Genomic DNA, 17,754 nt, shown 5'->3' with positions numbered 1-17,754 from the left:
TAATTAATATTGGTACCTAAAATCTCTTTGGCCCTCCAGCCAGGTTCCCACATTGGATGAGAAGCAGGTCTGGAAGCAGAACTGATGTTTGGAGGTGAAGATCTGTGTGTGGTTTGGGATGCAGATCCCCCCAGTGACCCCAGTTCTGCCCTGGGGGCTGTGCTGGGTGTCTGGGGGGGGATTCAGAGCTGGGGTCACCCCAGAGCACACCTCTGGGGATGCTTTTGCCTCCCCTGTCCTGCAGGGCTCGGTGCTGAGGACAGAAGGCAGGGAAGGGGAGGACCACGTCCCTCTGGCCATCTCTGTGTCCTCCTGGGGACTTCTGCATCTGTCCTCCAGATGTGACAGACTAAAGGGCACTAGGGCTGGGCCTGAGCTCACTGTTACTGAATATAACCCCTGCTCAGAGAGGCTAAAAAAGGAAAAGGAAATGGTACACTGTGTCTGCATGTGGAGTGGGGAGAGGAGTTGCTAGGAAACCACAGGATCTCAAAATGCATATGACCTAATCTGGAAGATAATTTATATGATGAAAATAATAATACTAATGACAGTCACCTACAGGTTGGGATGATTAATTTGGTTATCTCTGAGCCCACGTGTTCCTGGGGCAGGGCTGGAGAACTTGGGGCTCCTTATTGCTTTTTAAGAAACTGGAAACTTGGCAGGAGCAGGATGGGCAGTGAAGCCCTTGCTGTGGGGAGGGTGATAGAAGGGGATGTCAGTGTCCTGGGAGTTCTGCATTTCCCAAAGGGCCTGAAAAGGACTAAAAATAATCACCTTCAATCTTTTAGTTGCTTTAGACAAGTGCAAGGAGCAGGAGTTGCTGGCTAGGAAGAAAGCTAACCAGATGGCAGGCCCAGGAAACAGCTAATTATTATTTATTGATGATTTTCATGTAGTTCTCATGCAGGTAATGCTCATTCTTGATTTATGTGCTATAATAAACTATTAAGTTACAACCTATGACACATGTAACTTGGAAAGGAAATGGATGTAACCTTCATCTGGAGGAACAGCTCAGCACCCAGCCTGCTGGGGGGGCTTTTCCTTGCCAAGCAGAAAATGGAAAATTCTTCAGTTTTTAAAAAAAAAAAAAGCATTTAAACCCAGAAGTGGACAAGGAATTAAATGAATCTGCTGTCTGTGGAGTGCTGTGCTCAAAGCAATCAGGGAACCCTGATCATCTGTCCTGCCTGTGGCTCTGATCCGTCACCTTCAGCAGAGCCTGGGTGCTGCTGGGCTGCCAAGGGAGGGCTCAGGATTATTGCAAGTGTTTGAATTCTGGTGAGGCCACAGCTTGAGTCCTGTGTCCAGTTCTGGGCCCCTCAGCTCAGGAAGGAGATTGAGGTGCTGGAGCAGGTCCAAAGGAGGCAACTGGGCTGGTGAAGGGACTCGAGCACAGACCCTATGAGGAGAGGCTGAGGGAGCTGGGGGTGTTGAGGCTGGAGAAGAGGAGGCTCAGGGGAGACCTCATCACTCTCTGCAACTCCCTGAAAGGAGGTTGGAGCCAGGGGGGGTTGGGCTCTTTTCCCAGGCAACTCTCAGCAAGACAAGAGGGCAGGGTCTCAAGTTGTGCCAGGGGAGGTTTAGGTTGGAGATGAGAAAGAATTTCTTTCTGGAGAGGGTGATCAGGCATTGGAATGGGCTGCCCAGGGAAGTAGTGGATTCTCCGTGTCTGGAGATCTTTCCAAAGAGCCTGGATGTGGCACTGAGTGCCATGGGCTGGGAACCACGGGGGGAGTGGATCAAGGGTTGGACTTGAGGATCTCTGAGGTCCCTTCCAACCCAGCCAATTCTATGATTCTATGAAATCATGTCTGTGCAAATGGCCCAGAGAATAAGTACAAGCTGTGGTTCTCCTGGCTGTGGTTCCAGCTGTCTATCCTGATGGGCAGGCAGCAGCCTTGGAGAAAGTTTCTGCAGATCTTTTTTCTGTCATTTTTAACCTTTTTTTTTTTTTTTTCCCCTAAGAAGAAAAGTGTGAACATTTGGCCTTTTCCTCTGAGATCTTTACGTTAAGCAGCTTTTGAACCAAGTTTAAACATTCTGTCATGTTTGCTTTGGGGAAGAGGTGGTGGAGCTGCATATGGAAATCAGATAGCATAGAACTCATTGTATTCCTATATAATTTGATAGAACCACTTACAGTGAGACCTTGATCTTATTTTGGGCCTCTTCATTACTTTCCAGAGATGAAAGATTCCCCTCCTGTCCTCTGTGACTCTCCTTTTAATCCAACCTTACCCTTGGCACCATTAAAGCACCAGAACATCCATTTCCAATGCCCTGTATCATTTCATCTCTCCCAACACTGAGGAACACGATGTTCAGGCTATTTATAGAACAATGCACAGAATCTGGGCTTGAATGGATCTCAGATTCTCTCCCAGTCATAGGTGTCCTGGCTGATTGTACACAGAGCTTTGGGACATGTGTGGCAATATGCAAAACCTGCAGGGAGGAACACAGAAGGGTCAGGAAGCCCCTGGAGTGCTGAGGCCAGTCCCCTCCTATTGCAAAATTCCTTTTGTACCTTTTCATCTTGGACTTAACAAGCTCTGGCTGAAGCTTAGTGAAGCTCCTGCTCCTACTGGGCATTTATTTTAGAATTTCATTCTTCTATTCAGAGAATTTCTACTGATTTCCAGCCTGCACGTATTTGTTGCCAGTTTTACTTGGTTGTCATTGTATTGCCATTTTCTTTCTGAATTGGCCATTCCCTTTCTGGTGTTTGCTGCATTCTATGGGAAAGAATAGACTAAACTTCTTTTGTGGAGCTTGACAATTCTCCCTTTGCTCCTTTGCTTTACATTCAAGAAGCAAGCTTTTGGGGGGAGGTAATTTCATATTTTTATCCTCTGTAGGTGCCCCACATATTTCTAATACCTTTTCTTAGTTCTCCATCTATATATCCTCCCAGCAGGGGTGTCAGTCAGATCTCTATGATCTGACCTTACAGATAGGTTTTTTTTTCCTTGTCTGAAATCCATGTTTTACACATCCTGGCTGAATTTCAAAGCTTCCTCTGTGCTGAGGTTCCCACACTCCCTGTCCAGCTGAGTGGTGGCAGAGCTGCTGCTCCTTCTCTTGCCTCTCAAAATAGCCTATGCAGAAATGTCTTTTATGACTTTTTTTGTGTGTGTTTGCTCAATGCTGCAAGAGATTTTTTTCAAGCTTGGGTCCAAATCACTCCAGGAATTCATGGTCATTTGTGGTGGGAATCTGGTATAGTTTGTTGGAGTTAGAAATGAAGTATGATGGGGTGTAAAGCAGGGTGGCAGAATGAGTCTGGGAAGGAATTGTTTAATAAACATCCATCTTAAAGTGTCTCATGTTTTTCAGCCTTATTACTAGAGAGGTTGCTGCTCTCCATTATTCTAAACCAAGGCACTGTGTTTGAAAGCCAAGTGTGAGGAGCATCTCTCTGCCTGTGATTTATCTCTCTGCCTGTGTTTCCAGCTCTCACTCTCCTAACGCCTTTCACGCCCCTAATTAATAGCTCTGAAGTATTCAGAGGATGGAGAAATTAACAGAATTTGATCTAGTGTCACATGCCAACTTACCAGACCTGATATATGAACACTAATTAATGGTGTGGAGGCCTGTGGGTAGCTACAGACAATGAAGGCAATTGCTTCGTGGTGTGCTGCTCACCCTGCCCCAGGAAGCTGCTGAGGATGGGAGGGAACAGGGACTACAAAACCTTTGGATGAAACTCCAGAAGAACCATGCAAGTCTGTAAAACTTGTGCCCTTTGTCCCCAAGGGAAGAGGTTCTGGTGGTGTGGGAATTGCTGCTTCCCCAGGGGTCCAGGCCCTGTGCTCCATCCCAGGGCTCTGTTGCCAGCTCTCAGCATTCCCTGCCAGAGGTTTTGCTTGCAGAGAGCAAGAACTGCTTGGGAGTGGTGGCTGTGAACTGCACTCAGCTCTTGCTGGAGCTGTTCCTCATTTTATTCTTGCCCAGCACTTCCAGGCAGACTGTGATTTCCCCATATAGATTTTTTTTTTTAATTTATCTGTAAGTTTGCACACTCCTGATTCCCTTGCCTGCTCAGGAGCCTTTCTCTGCCAGGGTTTGCTGTGGCTCTGCTTGGTACATGCTGTCCATCCCGCTGCAGCTTTGGGTCAGCAAGAACTGTCCCTGCAGACAGCTGGGTGAGTTTAAAATCCCAAGTATGAGTGGTATTATTATAAGTTGGTTTCTCTTTATAACCTTCTACCTGTCTGTGAACTAACTGCAAGAATCCACCGAGCCAGGAAAAATGAATTTTTCCCAACTTGATGGGATAAAAACCTGAGTCCAGAGAGGGAAGTGTGGAAGGGTGATGCTGCAGCAGCAGCTGAGTTGGTTGAACCAGACTGGGTGTAGCGGGCAGACAGAGGATGGCAGGCTCAGGGAGATCCTGCCTTGTGTGGTTTGGAGCCTGATGGGATGCTGAAGGTATCAGCAGTTTCTTTTTGATGGGATTTTCATGACCTTTAAGCAACAAAGCCTTGTTCTGAGTCAGACTGTGAAGGCCACCACTGCTGGGTGGAGTGGGAGGAGTGGAGTAATGAGATTCTGGGACTCCTCAAGTTGGGCTCTGCAAGACATCTGGCTGTGTGTAAGCAGGGAAATTCTGCAGTGGCCCTGGAGGGATGTGCTGGAAGATGCAAAGTGCTCCCATCCATCTGACACATGGGATGAGAGGGCTGGGAGACCTGAGCTGCCCCCCAACACCACAAGTGTCAGCTGCAAACGTTGTTCTTCATCTGCTGATCACTGCCAAGGTACAGATTAGTAACTGCAATCAACTTTACTACCACTCACACCCACTTTTAGTTATCTTTTCTCCTGTCCCAGTGGAGATATCCATTAATCCAGACAGGACCCTCTATTGCAGGGGTGCTGGGGCTGCACCCAGCCCACTTGATTCCACATTACTTAGGCAGAGTGGTAAAATCACCAGTTCTTAAAGGCAGCAGCAGCAAAGAATCTGATCACTACAACCCAGCTCTGAAGTAGGATGGCTCTCCCCAACAGTTTTTGGCTGAGCACCTTGCTCACAGATCCCCTTGCCCAAGAGTTCTCAGCTTGGGTGCATGGAGATGCCTGGGATGAAGTGAAAGGGGTACCTCCCCCAGCACAAATAGTTTTTTAACAAAATCATTAAAAAAAGCTTTTTTTCCCCTTGTCAAAAGCTGTTAAATATCAACAACACCAAAAATGTATTCCACACAGACTCACTGTGGCTGAAAACCCCATGTTTTTTAAATGTCAGCCAGCTCCAGCTTTAACCTTATTGTTTCTCTCTCTCCTTAAGTTCCCAACCCCATTCCCTGCTGGGAACTGACTCATGTTCTGGTGCTGAGCTCTCCTTAGCTCACAGCTTTTCTCCAGTCACTTTTTCTGGCCCTTCTGTTCCACGCTCTGAAGTTCACTAAAGCCACCTCCAAAATTTAGGGTGTCATCTGAAAAACAGAACATTTCAAAGCTGACTCCCCTGCTCTGTGGCAAATCAATTATTATAATGGCCTCATTATTGGCAGGCGTGTGGGCTGCCTTTCTCCTGGGTATGATGATGACATAGATCTAGCATTAAGCAATCTTTTTCTCACCATCTCCTCTCTTCAGCTGCTCTGCTGATGCAGTCCTGCTTCCCCTGCCTCTGGATGGGTCTGGCAGGGGCTGTGCCTCCTATGGAATATTCAGAAGGATGTCTGTGTCCTTTCTCTTCCTTCCTTTTGGCTTAAGCCCCCTTTAAGCATCTCCATAGTTACCTCTCCATCAGTCTGCAGTCAGAGCAGCAGTTTCTTTCCCTGCCTTCCTCCAGCTACTGCCTCTCAGGGAATTCCATCTGAAGAGATCCAGCTTCTCCCCTCATTCCTTTCTTCTGCTCTGAGCCTGAATGCTTTAATTCATCCACCAGACAATGTGTCCACTTCTCTGCTTCACCCCATTTACCCCGTCCCCTCCTTGAGAGTCTGTGTGACACTTTCCAGTCCTCTGTTAGAGTTTTATGTGAGAGAGGCTCTGCAGAATGGTTCTGTCCTGGGCAGTCCTTTCATTGCCTAAGTCTGGGTGTCTGATTCTTTCCTGGAAACTTACAGCCCAGAGGATGAAACGAGCAGTCTAATTCAAGGTTTCTGCAGTATGTTTCTTGTTCTCATAGAGCCAGAGGCCAGCAGATAATAAATGAAATGCACTGAGCAGCCTGAGAAGCTGTGGTCCTCAAAAGCATATTTACTGCAGACCTGAACCCAAGCCCTGTGATTACAGAAGTCTTATATTCATAGATGACAGATTCAGTTTAGTCCCTGTGAAGTGCACCACTAAAACCATGCTAATCCCTCAGAGATTATCAGCCATTTCAGTATCTTGGCTCATTTAGCAAATCTCACCATCCAGTGATAAGTGCACTTTACGTGTGTTGGGTTTTTTCACAGCATCTGAGCTTTGCCATTCCCCCATCTGTGGTGTGTCTGGGAGCAGACACAGTCCCTGGGGAAGAGGCCCCTTCCAGAACATCAGTTTTCCCCCAAACTGAGAAGATCCAGAACAACTCAGCTGCTACATTTTACCCCTAAGGGGGCTGCTCTTGAGCCCAGCTTATTTCAGGTATTTTCACCAAGACACATCTGGGGTTTTCTTCATCTTTGTGGGGTTTTTATTATTGTTTGTGCAAAGTCAGGGCCCTGGGTTTTAGCATGGGTTCTTCTGGTGGGAATAGCCCTGTGCTTGGGGCTGTATCCACTCAGTCTCTGACTTCTGAACCACGAACTCTTTTCCTTTGCTGCTGCTGCTAAAGGAGCAGCATTTCAGCTGCAGTCTGTGGCTGCCTCTGCCTTCTCTTGCTGGGGCTGGCAGGTGGGAGGTGTGGTACCAGATACCCCCTTCACGTGTCATTTCTGCTGCAAACTGCACACAGCAAGAGAGACTCCAGCATGATCTGAATTACAAAGTCGTTCTATTGTCAAGCCTTTTAAGTGTCAGATTCTCTTTTAAAACCAAAGGCTGTGACATTCACTCAAGAACAGCCTCGTTTCAAAGTCAGGAAGGTCTATTCTTAGCACATCAGTCAAAAAAAAAAACAACAAAAAAACAACAAAGTCTTTGGGGAAAAAAAAAAAACCAAACACAAAACAACAACCACAAAACAATTTTACCAAAATGAACCTTGTCAGAAATGATCAATTTATCTTCCATCCAGATTGACCTGGTCCTTGCAGTATGCCAGAGGACAAAATCTGATGACATGGCACAATAAATGAGGATTGCCAGATCTTGCAATTAATTCTCTTGCAGCACGGTTTTGGCAAAGGGTAATTTATCTTCAAGGTGATTAAATCACCAGTAGTTTGGTTTTGGTTTTGTTTGTTTTCCTTCCTTTTGAAGGAACATTTATCCTCAGTTAGTTGAAGCTTAGATGCTGATGAGTAACAGCCTCCTCCTGGTATTTGATTAATCTTATTTAAATACCTCTTTTTGCTGGACCAGTGCCTCCTCACCAGCTAAGAGACAAAGTTAAGACTGAACACATCATAACCCAGAGGGACATCAGGGCTGTGCTGCCTTCTCCTCTTTTCTGAACCCCTCAGGGAGCTGGAGAGCCCAAATCTCACCCCTGGCCATCAAATCTGTGGGTGTCACATCCATGGCTTTGCTTGGAAAAGCCATGCAAATGTCTTTATATTTTAACTAGGTGGGGATGGAGTTTCAACTGTTACTAAGTTCCTGTTCTGAAGAAGGAGCTCAGTTCCCCAAAGGATGGTGCTGGAAGAAGTTTGCTATCAAAGCAGCTTCTTAATGTCCCTGTGTACATCCTGACCATCTCCAGAGAGTGTCATTAATGTGCTTCTGTCTCTTTCCTTCTCTTTAGCATTCATGCAGTGATGATCATGTGAAAATTACTCACACTTCTGACTTGAGAAAACTTTCTTAGCCCAGAAATTAATCCAATATCAAGGGAATTAGAAATTCAAATCGGGGGAAAATTATACACTGTGTGTGTCAATACAACAAACCTTATAAAAGCTGCAATCAATCATAAGGGCAACGAGGGTGTGGGTACAGTGCCTGGCAGGGGGGGGCTCAACAAATAAAGGAGAAGGTGAATCAGAACCAGACCTTCCCCTTGGTGCCTGGAGAGGACAGACTGACAGGAGACAGAGCTGGGCTCAGTCCTGCAGCTTCCATGGTTATGCACAAATCCTCTCAGTTTATTTGCCTTGCCATTTATCTGCTGTGCTGCAACAGGGCCTCTGCCTCTCTCTGTGTTTCTGTGCTATTTCAGCAGAGCAAATGCTTTCTTCCCAAGTCAATAAGTGAGGAACTGCAGTGTTCCCCTCTGCAGGAGCATCCCTGTGCTGCCCAGAACAGCCCCCAGCAGGTCCCCAAGCAAGGAACCCCCAACTCCCCTGTTCCTGGGTGCAGCCTCCCCTGTGAGCCCTTCAGCATCATCAGAGGGGTTCAGTGATCTGTGCTGCTGTCTCACTGCCTGGCTGCTGCCTGGCTGGATGCTGTGTGGCACTCAGAGGGCTCCCAGCAGGGCAACTTCAGTTTTTTTTTTAACCTGTATTAAGTTGTATGACTAATCAGATCAACAGCTCTTCCCCAGAAACACCTCCCAGAATCACTGCCGTTGGATGTTTCACTTGTTCAATGCCAAAGCTAATGCAGGGATGTGTAAAACCCAGCAGTAACTTCTGGAGCCTGGAGCTCATCCCTCTGTGATGCTCTCTCTGCCACTCTCCTTATGTGTTTTGACTGCCAAATCTTGCGGTTTTGTGGGTCTTGTATCTCAGCTCTCTGCTGACAGCTCCTGAGATGCAAGAAGTAGGCACAGCCCAGATGCTTGCCTGGAGCAGAAATAGCTCAGCTTTCTACTCCCCTTCTCCACCAGGTCCCCTGAGCCTTGAGTTTCTGGCAGCCAGCATTCCACGGGGAGAGGGGAAAAAACAAAACCAACCCAGACCTTTTGTTTGCAGTTGCTGTAAAAACCTGAGTCTGGTTTTGGTGCAATTTAGCAGACTGAAATAAAGATGATAAATCTGTTAAACTTTCTCAGGGACTCAGTAAGGTTCTGCTGGTTTAGAGGTGTTCAGGAATGCTCAGCTCTCCCCGGGGCAGGGCTGTGCTCACCTTCTGTGCTCGGCGCTTGTCGGCTCTCTGGTTCTGGTGGTAAATGCGGCTGAAGTTGGAAACGATGACAGGGACAGGCAGAGCAATGACCAACACCCCGCTCAGGGAGCAGATGGAGCCAAAGATCTTCCCAGCAATTGTCTTGGGCACCATGTCACCATAACTGGAGTGGGGAAAAAAAGAAAACAGGGAAGGAATTTCTTCAGACGAGTCCAGTGGCACCTGAAGCTTTTTCACCTTGGGGAGTGTCCAGGGGAGGCACCAACACCCAGAAACCACCAAGTCCTGGGGTGCTGCCACCCTGGAGCTGCCAGTTCACCCTGTGCCTTAGCAGTGGCTTAAGCCAAGCCAAGGAAAGGCACTTCTGTTGCAGAAGAGGTGTCAGCTCACATGCTGAGTGGTTCTGTTCACATCCTCACCCACTCGGTACTTGCCCGTGTCAATGGGCTCCAACCAGCCCAACACTGCCCAGCTGCTGCTGAACAGCTTCATGTTTTTCATTCCCTTGTCTCCAGGTGCAAATCAGGACTGATTGACACTCCCACATCAAACCCCAGCAGTTTCTGTGCCATCTGTACAGCCAGAAACTTGGGTGTTGTTTGTTCACCTGCAGGGATGGTGACTCCACCACTGCCCCAGGACCCATCCCACTGCCTGACCACTCCTTTGGGCAAGAGATGTTTCCTGATATTCAACCTAAACTTCACAGCCCAACTCCTGCTGTCCTGTTGGCAATGCCAGCCAGCCTTGTTGCCCAGGTGCAGTGACTCTGCTGAAAGGCTCTTTCTCCCCCACTCTTTGCCCTCTAGAAGTGGCTTCAATGTTTTCTTCTGCAAGTGGCTGATGGGCAAACAAAAACCCATCCAGAAAGCTGGGTGTGGAGTGCAGGGTGTTCTGATCATGTAATAAAACCCCTGGAGTGTAGTAGGAACATGATGAGCACAGCCACTGCCTGAAAGGATGCTCAAATGAAAGCCTCCCCAGGCAGCCTTTGTTTCAGGGTGCTTGGAATCTTTCCTTCCAGTCTTGGTGGCAAGGGATTATCTGTGCTGGGCCAGTTCAGTTGCTGGTGTCCCAGCAAAGGCTTGGTTTCCTGCTAAGGGGCAGCTTCTCTTTGCCATTTTCAGGGTTTTGTGTGTAACTGCTCCAGGCTTCACTGGCTAAGGCTTAATTCTCCCAAGCAGAATTCTTCTCCTGCCTTCACCTGCCCTAAAACCCCTCAGAATCTCTCAAATCAATAAAATACTATTTATATGTATTCATCTTCTACTTGCTGCTTTATGCAAAGATAGTTTAAAAGCTCCTGCTAAGTGACAAGGTCTTCTGCCTCATTTAACACTGTTCTGAAAAAAAAAAAATTCTTGCATTTCTCCTGCTGCCTCTTAATACCAAAAGGCTGCAAATTAATTGTGTGCCTCAGACATGATCTGAGTGACCTGGAGCACTGAGAGGAAGCTCTTGTGTGTGTTTGCAGCAAGGAGTGTCTGGCTCAGAGGCTGCCTGGGAGGTGGTTTTTTCCTCCAGACTGAGTCCCCTGCTCTGAGGCTGCCTGGGGCTGAGGATGCTTCTGCTGGGGAGATGTAGGACCTGATCTGCCAAACTCTGGGAGTCATGCAGTGGCTGGAGGAGGATGCACAGGGACAAGGACAAAAAGCTGTGGCACTGGCCTCTGGATTTAGCCCAATGCCCTGTGCAGACAAAGCTCTGGGATCCATCCCTCTGGGTTTTCCCACCTGGAGCTGTGCTCTCTGCTTCCCTGGGCTGGGCTGCTGGGTGCCATCTCCTGTCTGATGGAGCAGAGAGAGCCAGGGGGCTCCAGGTCCCCATCATGTACTCAGTCAGAGCCTTCCCTTTTCTGGGGCTCTGATGGGGATGGGAATGAGCCCATGAAGTTGCATTTGTTCCCCTCCTCTATTGACATGTGCAGCTCCTGCAATATTAATTGCTGGAGTGACTATTTTTGTCTTGAGGTACTAATGGCCACATGGCATATTTATAACAGACACAGTGCCAAATAATTTCAAAAACTGGATTTCAGTTAGGGCTAATTAGGCATTTAAAACCCCAAACTTCTTTTCCCCAGACTGGCATGAGAGAGCTCAACTTTCCCATTAATTTGTTTAGTAAAAGGCAACTTGTCATCTAAAAATTTCTTCTACAGAAAGTGCATTTTAAGTAATTTATCAATAATCTCATTAGAGCTGCAAGAAGATAGAAGAGGTAGGTAATGATTAACATTCAGAGGGTCTAATGGGATCTTTGAGCCTGTAATAAAACAACAGGAGGCTGTGAATTCAGTAGGCTCAATGTGACCTCTAGTAAATCATTGCAGGTTTCTGTGCCTCAGTTCCCCAGTTTTGAAGGGAATTGGTTGCTGCTTCTGTGCCTAAGTAGGAGTTGGGTTCTTCAGAGTGGGAGCAGATGGCAGTGACCCCAAACTGCTGCCCCAAACACCAACAGTGCCAGGCACTGGTACAGAACCTGGGCTGGTCCAGAGAGCAGTGCTGAGCATCCCTCCTCCAGCTGTGGCATAGCCCTACAGACAGACACCTTTTCTATTTTGCTGGGACTCTGGAGCCTCTGCACATGCATCCCACTTCTCCAATGACACAGATTTGGCTTTTTCCCCTCCTAGTGTCCCTTAAATCCCTTTTTCCCAGTGAGGAAACCCTGAGCACAGACTCTTCCTCTCTGGGCACAGTGAGTGCCCAGTTCAGTTAAAGCCTTGAACAGACAAACCAGGGAAAAACCAAACTAGGGTGTGCCTTTAAGTCACTCTTTAGACTGGAAAAGGCTGGGAATGCAGAATTTTTAAATATATTTATGTGCAGTGTGACTTCTGTGTTCTTTGGACAGAGAAGGGGCCTAAGTGACTCCCCCTGCTCAGCAGCCATTAGCCTGGCAGCATCCTGTGCTGCTGGTTTGCTCTCTGTCAGTGCTGGAAATGTTCCCAAGTGGAAGTCACTGCTGCTGAGTTGTGGTGTTAGCAGCAGTGTCTGGACACTGCTTAGCTCCCCAGCTGGAGACAGCAATAAATAAGGTGCTGAACAGCTCATCAAATGACTGGCTCTAAAAATAGACTCTCAGCAGCATCTCTGATCCTGTCTCCCTGGAAGAAAATTCTCCTCTAGGAAGAGGGAATTGTAGTCCAGAAGCTGGAAGATGCTGTGATTTAGGGACAGTGCTGGGCAGTGACCTCTCTGGGGACAGTGAGAGCCTGGCAGGGAATGCTCCTTTCCAGCTGCCTTTTGCTGTACCAGTCCAAGGTGGGCACCTGGGGAGGGGTGGGAGGACCACAAACGACTGTGGTGGGACAGCTCTTGTCTCCATCACCCTCTCCAGATACAGGGGAGACAAGAATGCAATTGAAACCCAAGAAACCTGTGTCCCAACCCCTTCCCTCTTAGCTCACCCTTTTCAGAGCTGGCTGGGAAGGTCCCAGAGCCCCAGGAAGGTCACAGAACCCACGCAAGACATGGGGACAGCTCAGGGAGCAGATGCTCAGAGGAGAACTCAGCTTTTTCTGGTTACTCTAACTGTCCCAGGGACATTTCCCACCCAGCAGTGCAAAACCTTGTGGTTTTCAGACACAGCCTGCTGAAAGCTGAGATATTTCATGGAGGATGGAAACAGAACCAGTGCTGCTTCCAGTGGCTGGATGGTGCTGCCTCCTATGGCACTACCAGCTCTTTGGGAGCTGCTTTATCTCTCTAACCTTTTGCCCAGCACAGCAGAGTCAAAAGAATATTTCACTCCATCCTGTAAGGTTCTGCTTTTAGGACAATAAGAACAGAATAATAACATTATGTGCCACACAATAGAACATGATTTTGTAAGCCTTGTGCATGAAAGAGGGAGAATAAGGCATGGAATTATCGTGTAGCTTTCCAGGTGCAAGAGACCCTTCTGTACGTGGTAAGTAAATGCTGTGCAATGTTTTGGTTTGCACAAAAGAGTAAAAATGGTCTAAAATCCAGCTGGAATATTTCATTTCCAGTGCAAGATTGTGCACGTTGCATTTGACAGCCCAGAGGAGCTCGTGTCCCTCCAGTTAATAGGTACCAGTCCAATGCAATCACACTAATGCTGCTCTGGACCCCCAGTGAAATAATGATCATGTCACTTCCAATGAAACAGGGAAAACAAAAGCAAATATTACTCACTCCTTTCTTGGTTTTGCACCTGAGGAATGAACAGGGAATTAACAGCCATGTATGGGCTGTGTCTGGGGTTCTAATCCCAGCTCCTCTGCCACAGGGGCTGTTTAATCAGCCCTGCTGGAATTACCCCAGGAAAAGGCAGAGCTCTGGGAGCTGTTTTCCTGCCTCCCTGGGCTTTATCCTGGCATGGATTCACATCTCCAGGTTTGCAAAGATCCTGGTGCCTTTTTCAGCAGAGGGTTCCAACCCATCACGTGTGGTGTGGTGGGTACTGGGGGGGTTCTGGAGGTACCAGGACATGGATGTCACCTGATGGATTGGATGTCCTGGAGACATCCTGAGAGCTGAGGCTTTGGCAGGGGCTTGTGTTATGGGCTCTGGGAAGGCAATTCCACCTTCTCCCTGCTGCTCCCAGGTCTGGGAAGGAGATGAAGATCTTTTCAGGGCTATTCCAGGTGAATGTTGAGGATTAATTAGTGAATGCTGGTGTGATAACTTCAGAAATGCAGGAGAAGTGTTTTGGAAGTGTTCTGCACGCACAGACTCAGTGCTCCATGTCCATGAGGAGAGGCTGGTGTGTTCAGGTCAGGATCTTGGATGTGTGGATGCTGCAGGCTCAGGAGGAGCTTGACACAGGGGAGGCTGCAAAGAGCAAAGCCCCTGAACAGGCTGCAAAATGAGACCTGAGCTGCAAATCACCTGTGGCCAGGGAAGCACAGAGCCCACTTCATGCTAGGGTTCTTTTACATTAAATACACTTATTTTCTGCCTCGTTTTGAGCTGGGCAGCTTCCCAGCTGGGTACTCAACTTCTGCACTAGCTGACTTGGTTTTACTCTACTGTGTTCTTCTTCCCTGGCATTTTTTTTTTCTGTTAATGTTTTCATGGCTGTGCTCATCCCCCCTGGATGTCCTGCAGAAGCTGCAGCCACCAGCCAGGCTGGCAGGGATGATGCTGGAGATGTGTATCAGTGCTAGCAGCAGCAGCTTATCTTCAGTACTCAGAGTCCTTTTGATTTTTCTGTCGAGCTGTGGTCAGCACTTAGTAGGGATTTTCTGGTAATGTTGCCTTTTGATTTTATTTTGGTTTATAAATTCATATCTCTTACTGGATTTTGTATAATAAAAGGACAGAGATGGATCTGAAATCCTGAAGAAAGCTCTGATGTTGCCAGGCCCTTCTCTCATGCAGTGGGGTGGGAAGGCAAAACATTCAGAGCTGGGAGGGATTTCTGTCCAGTGCAAGGAGTTCTCAGTGTTCCATGACACTGTGTGGAATTAGAGATCCATGGAAAGACTGCTCAGCTGCCTTCTGACTGACCCCACAGCCCTGGGTGCATCACCCAGGATGCAAAAGGACCCCTGAGGAGATGCAACTTCTGCTGCTCCTCTACCAGTGAGAACTGGGAAGAGGAGCAGGTCATTCCCTGAGGATTTGCTGAGGGATCTGGGCAGCCCATACCAACCCTCACCAAAGCAAATTGAAGGATTAGATGGGCTTGGGGTCAGTTGTTCTTTCCTCTCCTTGTGCAAGAGAAGTGACCTAGCTGAAGGTCTGTTAGCATGAATATTCCTTACAGCACCAGCAGGCACTGCCCACAGAGCCAGGAACATTTCTGTAGCCTCAGGGATAAACCAAGCAGGTTATTTAATACACCGAGGGATGAGAATACTTAATTCATGCACACACTGGTTCCATTTATTCTCCCCAGCTTGGATCAACTTCCCAGCCTGTAGGCAGTTAAAGCAGATGGTCTGAATTTGGGTAACACTCAGACCTTGACTTGTGGCTAAAAATGGAATTTCATTGGCAAGGAAAGTAGGTCAGGAAGCTAAAGCCCCTCGTCCTAAAATGATGAAAGGCTTCTAATCAGGGGTTCTCTATTACCATCCATTAGAGGGACCAAGGTACCAGAGACCTTTGGAAAGGGATCCCAATGGGAATGTGAGCAGCACCGGTCCTGCAGGGAGAGGTGGCTGTGCCCTGCCCTGGGTCGGTGTCCCCAGCCCTGGGTCGGTGTCCCCTGCCCTGGGTCGGTGTCCCCAGCCCTGGGTCAGTGTCCCCAGCCCTAGGTTGGTGTCAGATGGGGCCAGCAGCATCCTGGGCAGGGATTTCCTGATGGGAATGCAGGGACCTGTGTCTGGGAGTGTCCTCCCCATCCTCACCCTGCATCCACCTGACCCTGAGCATGGAATTTGTTGCCCCTGCAAACAGTGACTTTGCAGCCTCTTGGAGACTTTCAGCTGGTGATTTCTTTGCTTTTCATCATTTTCAGATGTGTGCCAGCTGCTGGAAATCTTCCCTTGTTGTAGCTGACAGGAATTATTCAGAGCAAATGGGAAACCTGTACCAGTTAACAGAGTGGCCCCAGTTCAGCACTCAGGTTCAGTCCTTGCTTAATATTAAGCACACAATTCCTCTTCACTGCAAGATGATAACATGAGTGCTCAAATATTTTTTTTTTAAATGGTACAAAGATGAATGTTTGTTCTTTGCACTTGACAAACCCAAGCTAATATGCTGTCACTGCTCCTCTCCTTTTGCCCTCAAACTACTGCTAGAAATTAAATTTCTCTGGCTGGAGAACTTCTGGCATTTCAGCTCTGCCAGTAAAGGCATTTTTTGAGATGGTGTCAGAGCTCCTGTTTGCTCCTCCCTCATGGCAGGTGTGGGCCCTGCCTGGCACTTGGCTGTCACTGTCACAGCAGTAGGAAAAAAAAGGTGGGACTGGAATTGGGAGCATCCTGCTGGTCTGTAGGACTCTGACCTGATGTGTAATTTTCTCCTGCTGACCAGAAATAGCTGTTTACTGTGTCATACACATCTTCCTGAAGGAAAATAGATGTTTTCCTTTTTTATGGCCTCCCAGGTTTCTCCATGACCACTCAATTCACCAAAAAAGGGACAATTTCCTAGAATTTTCTTCACTGTAAAACCAACGTGAGAAAAACCTAACTTCACTTTGCAGAAAATACCTCCAGTCTTAACATCCCACCTTAGTGTCTTTTATTCCTAATGTTTATTCTGTTGCTCAGACAAAGCTCTGTTACTTTCAGTCCTTACAAAGCAAAAAGTGATCTCAGTTTCCTTTGCTGTGTGCATCACCACACAGCTCTGCTGCCATCTGAGCTTTTTGATCCTCTAATCTCAGTTGCAGCAGTGAGAGATGTACCAGAAAAAGCTCTCTTAGATTTCTTTTTTTTCTCATTCTTCCCTTTCTTTTTTTGTCAGCCTGCTGAACTTAACAGCATTTTTGTTTAGACTGATGTTTTTCCAGTTGACAGAATTACTTTTGATTTGGAATTTGTTGAGCAGACTTGGCAGGAAACACCCTTGAAAGATGTTATCTAGGCAGTTCTCTTCCTGAGCAGAAGAGGGATGTGAAGAGGAAGCTTTTCAATGGGCCCCAGCACCAGTGGGTGAGAGGGGGAATTAAAAACCATTCTGGCATTCCAAAGAAATCCTCCTGCTGCTCCTCAGCTGTGCTGACCCCACACTGCAGGGCAAGGTGCAGAAAAATGAGGAATCCAGCAGGAAAAGAGTCAGAATCAGCTCCTAGACTTGTACTTTGCAACTTTCCCAGCACCTCAGTTTCCCTGAGCCAGAAAAGGTTGGGTTTTGGTTTTGGGTTTTTTGTTATGTTTTTTGTTGTGGGGTTTTTTTTTTTTTTTTGGTTGGTTGGTTGGTTTTTGGGTTTTTTTTCTATTTTTTTTCCTAACCTGGATATTGATGGCAGAGGCAGTGGCAGCATCAGGGGCTTTGGGGTGGGTCTGTTGCCAGCAGACTGGACCAGTGCAGGTCTGTCTGGGGCTTTCTCCAGCTTCTTGGTTTTTTCCATCCATCCAGCACTAGGAATGCTCAGGAAATATTGGGAAGAGATCCTGAGCAGCAATGTCCAGCTGGAGGCAGCTGGCAGGTTAGGAAGGGAGTGCTGCTCAATAACCAATGCTTTTAAAAAGTGTTTGTTTTAATGGAAAATAAAATGTCCCAGATTAAGGCATTATTTATTTCTGGCTGCATACACTGAAGGCCTTTTAAATTACTTCATTATTAATTCAAGAAGAATCCTCATCTTACTTGGAGTGGGAACCTTATACAATTACCTGATAGTAGAATCCAATTTTTATTTTTTTTACCACCTTAGAGCTCTCTGTAAAATAAATCTTCTCAGCAAACATGCAGAGGCTGGAGAGGGCAGCCAGTGCATTAGGCAATTAGACTTTCCACCTAATAGCAGGGTTGAAAAGCTCTCTGCCCTGTCTGAAATTCTTATCTGTGATGTCAGCTTAAAGGAAATGCTGGGGTTTTGTTTTCATTTTATCCTCATCTGTTTCTTTTCTGTCTTTTTAAGCAGCTTGAGCGTCCATGCTGAGCCATGTCACATCCAAAATGATACCCAGACTGTGCATCTTAATGAGCTGCTAGCACTGATTATACAAAAAACATCTCAGAAATATTTACTGAGTCAAAA

General features: G+C 47.3%; 1 protein-coding gene across 2 annotated transcripts in view; it reads right to left on the bottom strand.

The window, feature by feature from the left end:
* Positions 1-17,754, bottom strand: part of KCND3 (potassium voltage-gated channel subfamily D member 3) — an 86,019-nt gene that overhangs the window by 13,539 nt on the left and 54,726 nt on the right. For both annotated transcript variants that reach the window (XM_008490559.2, XM_008490560.2), the window contains exon 2: positions 9,124-9,286. In XM_008490559.2, the coding sequence (XP_008488781.1) occupies positions 9,124-9,286 (163 nt within the window). The remainder of the gene's footprint in view (positions 1-9,123; positions 9,287-17,754) is intronic.

Source organism: Calypte anna, chromosome 26, assembly GCF_003957555.1.
Source record: "Calypte anna isolate BGI_N300 chromosome 26, bCalAnn1_v1.p, whole genome shotgun sequence".
Lineage (NCBI taxonomy): Eukaryota > Metazoa > Chordata > Aves > Apodiformes > Trochilidae > Calypte > Calypte anna.
This window is presented reverse-complemented; position numbering and strand designations above follow the sequence as displayed.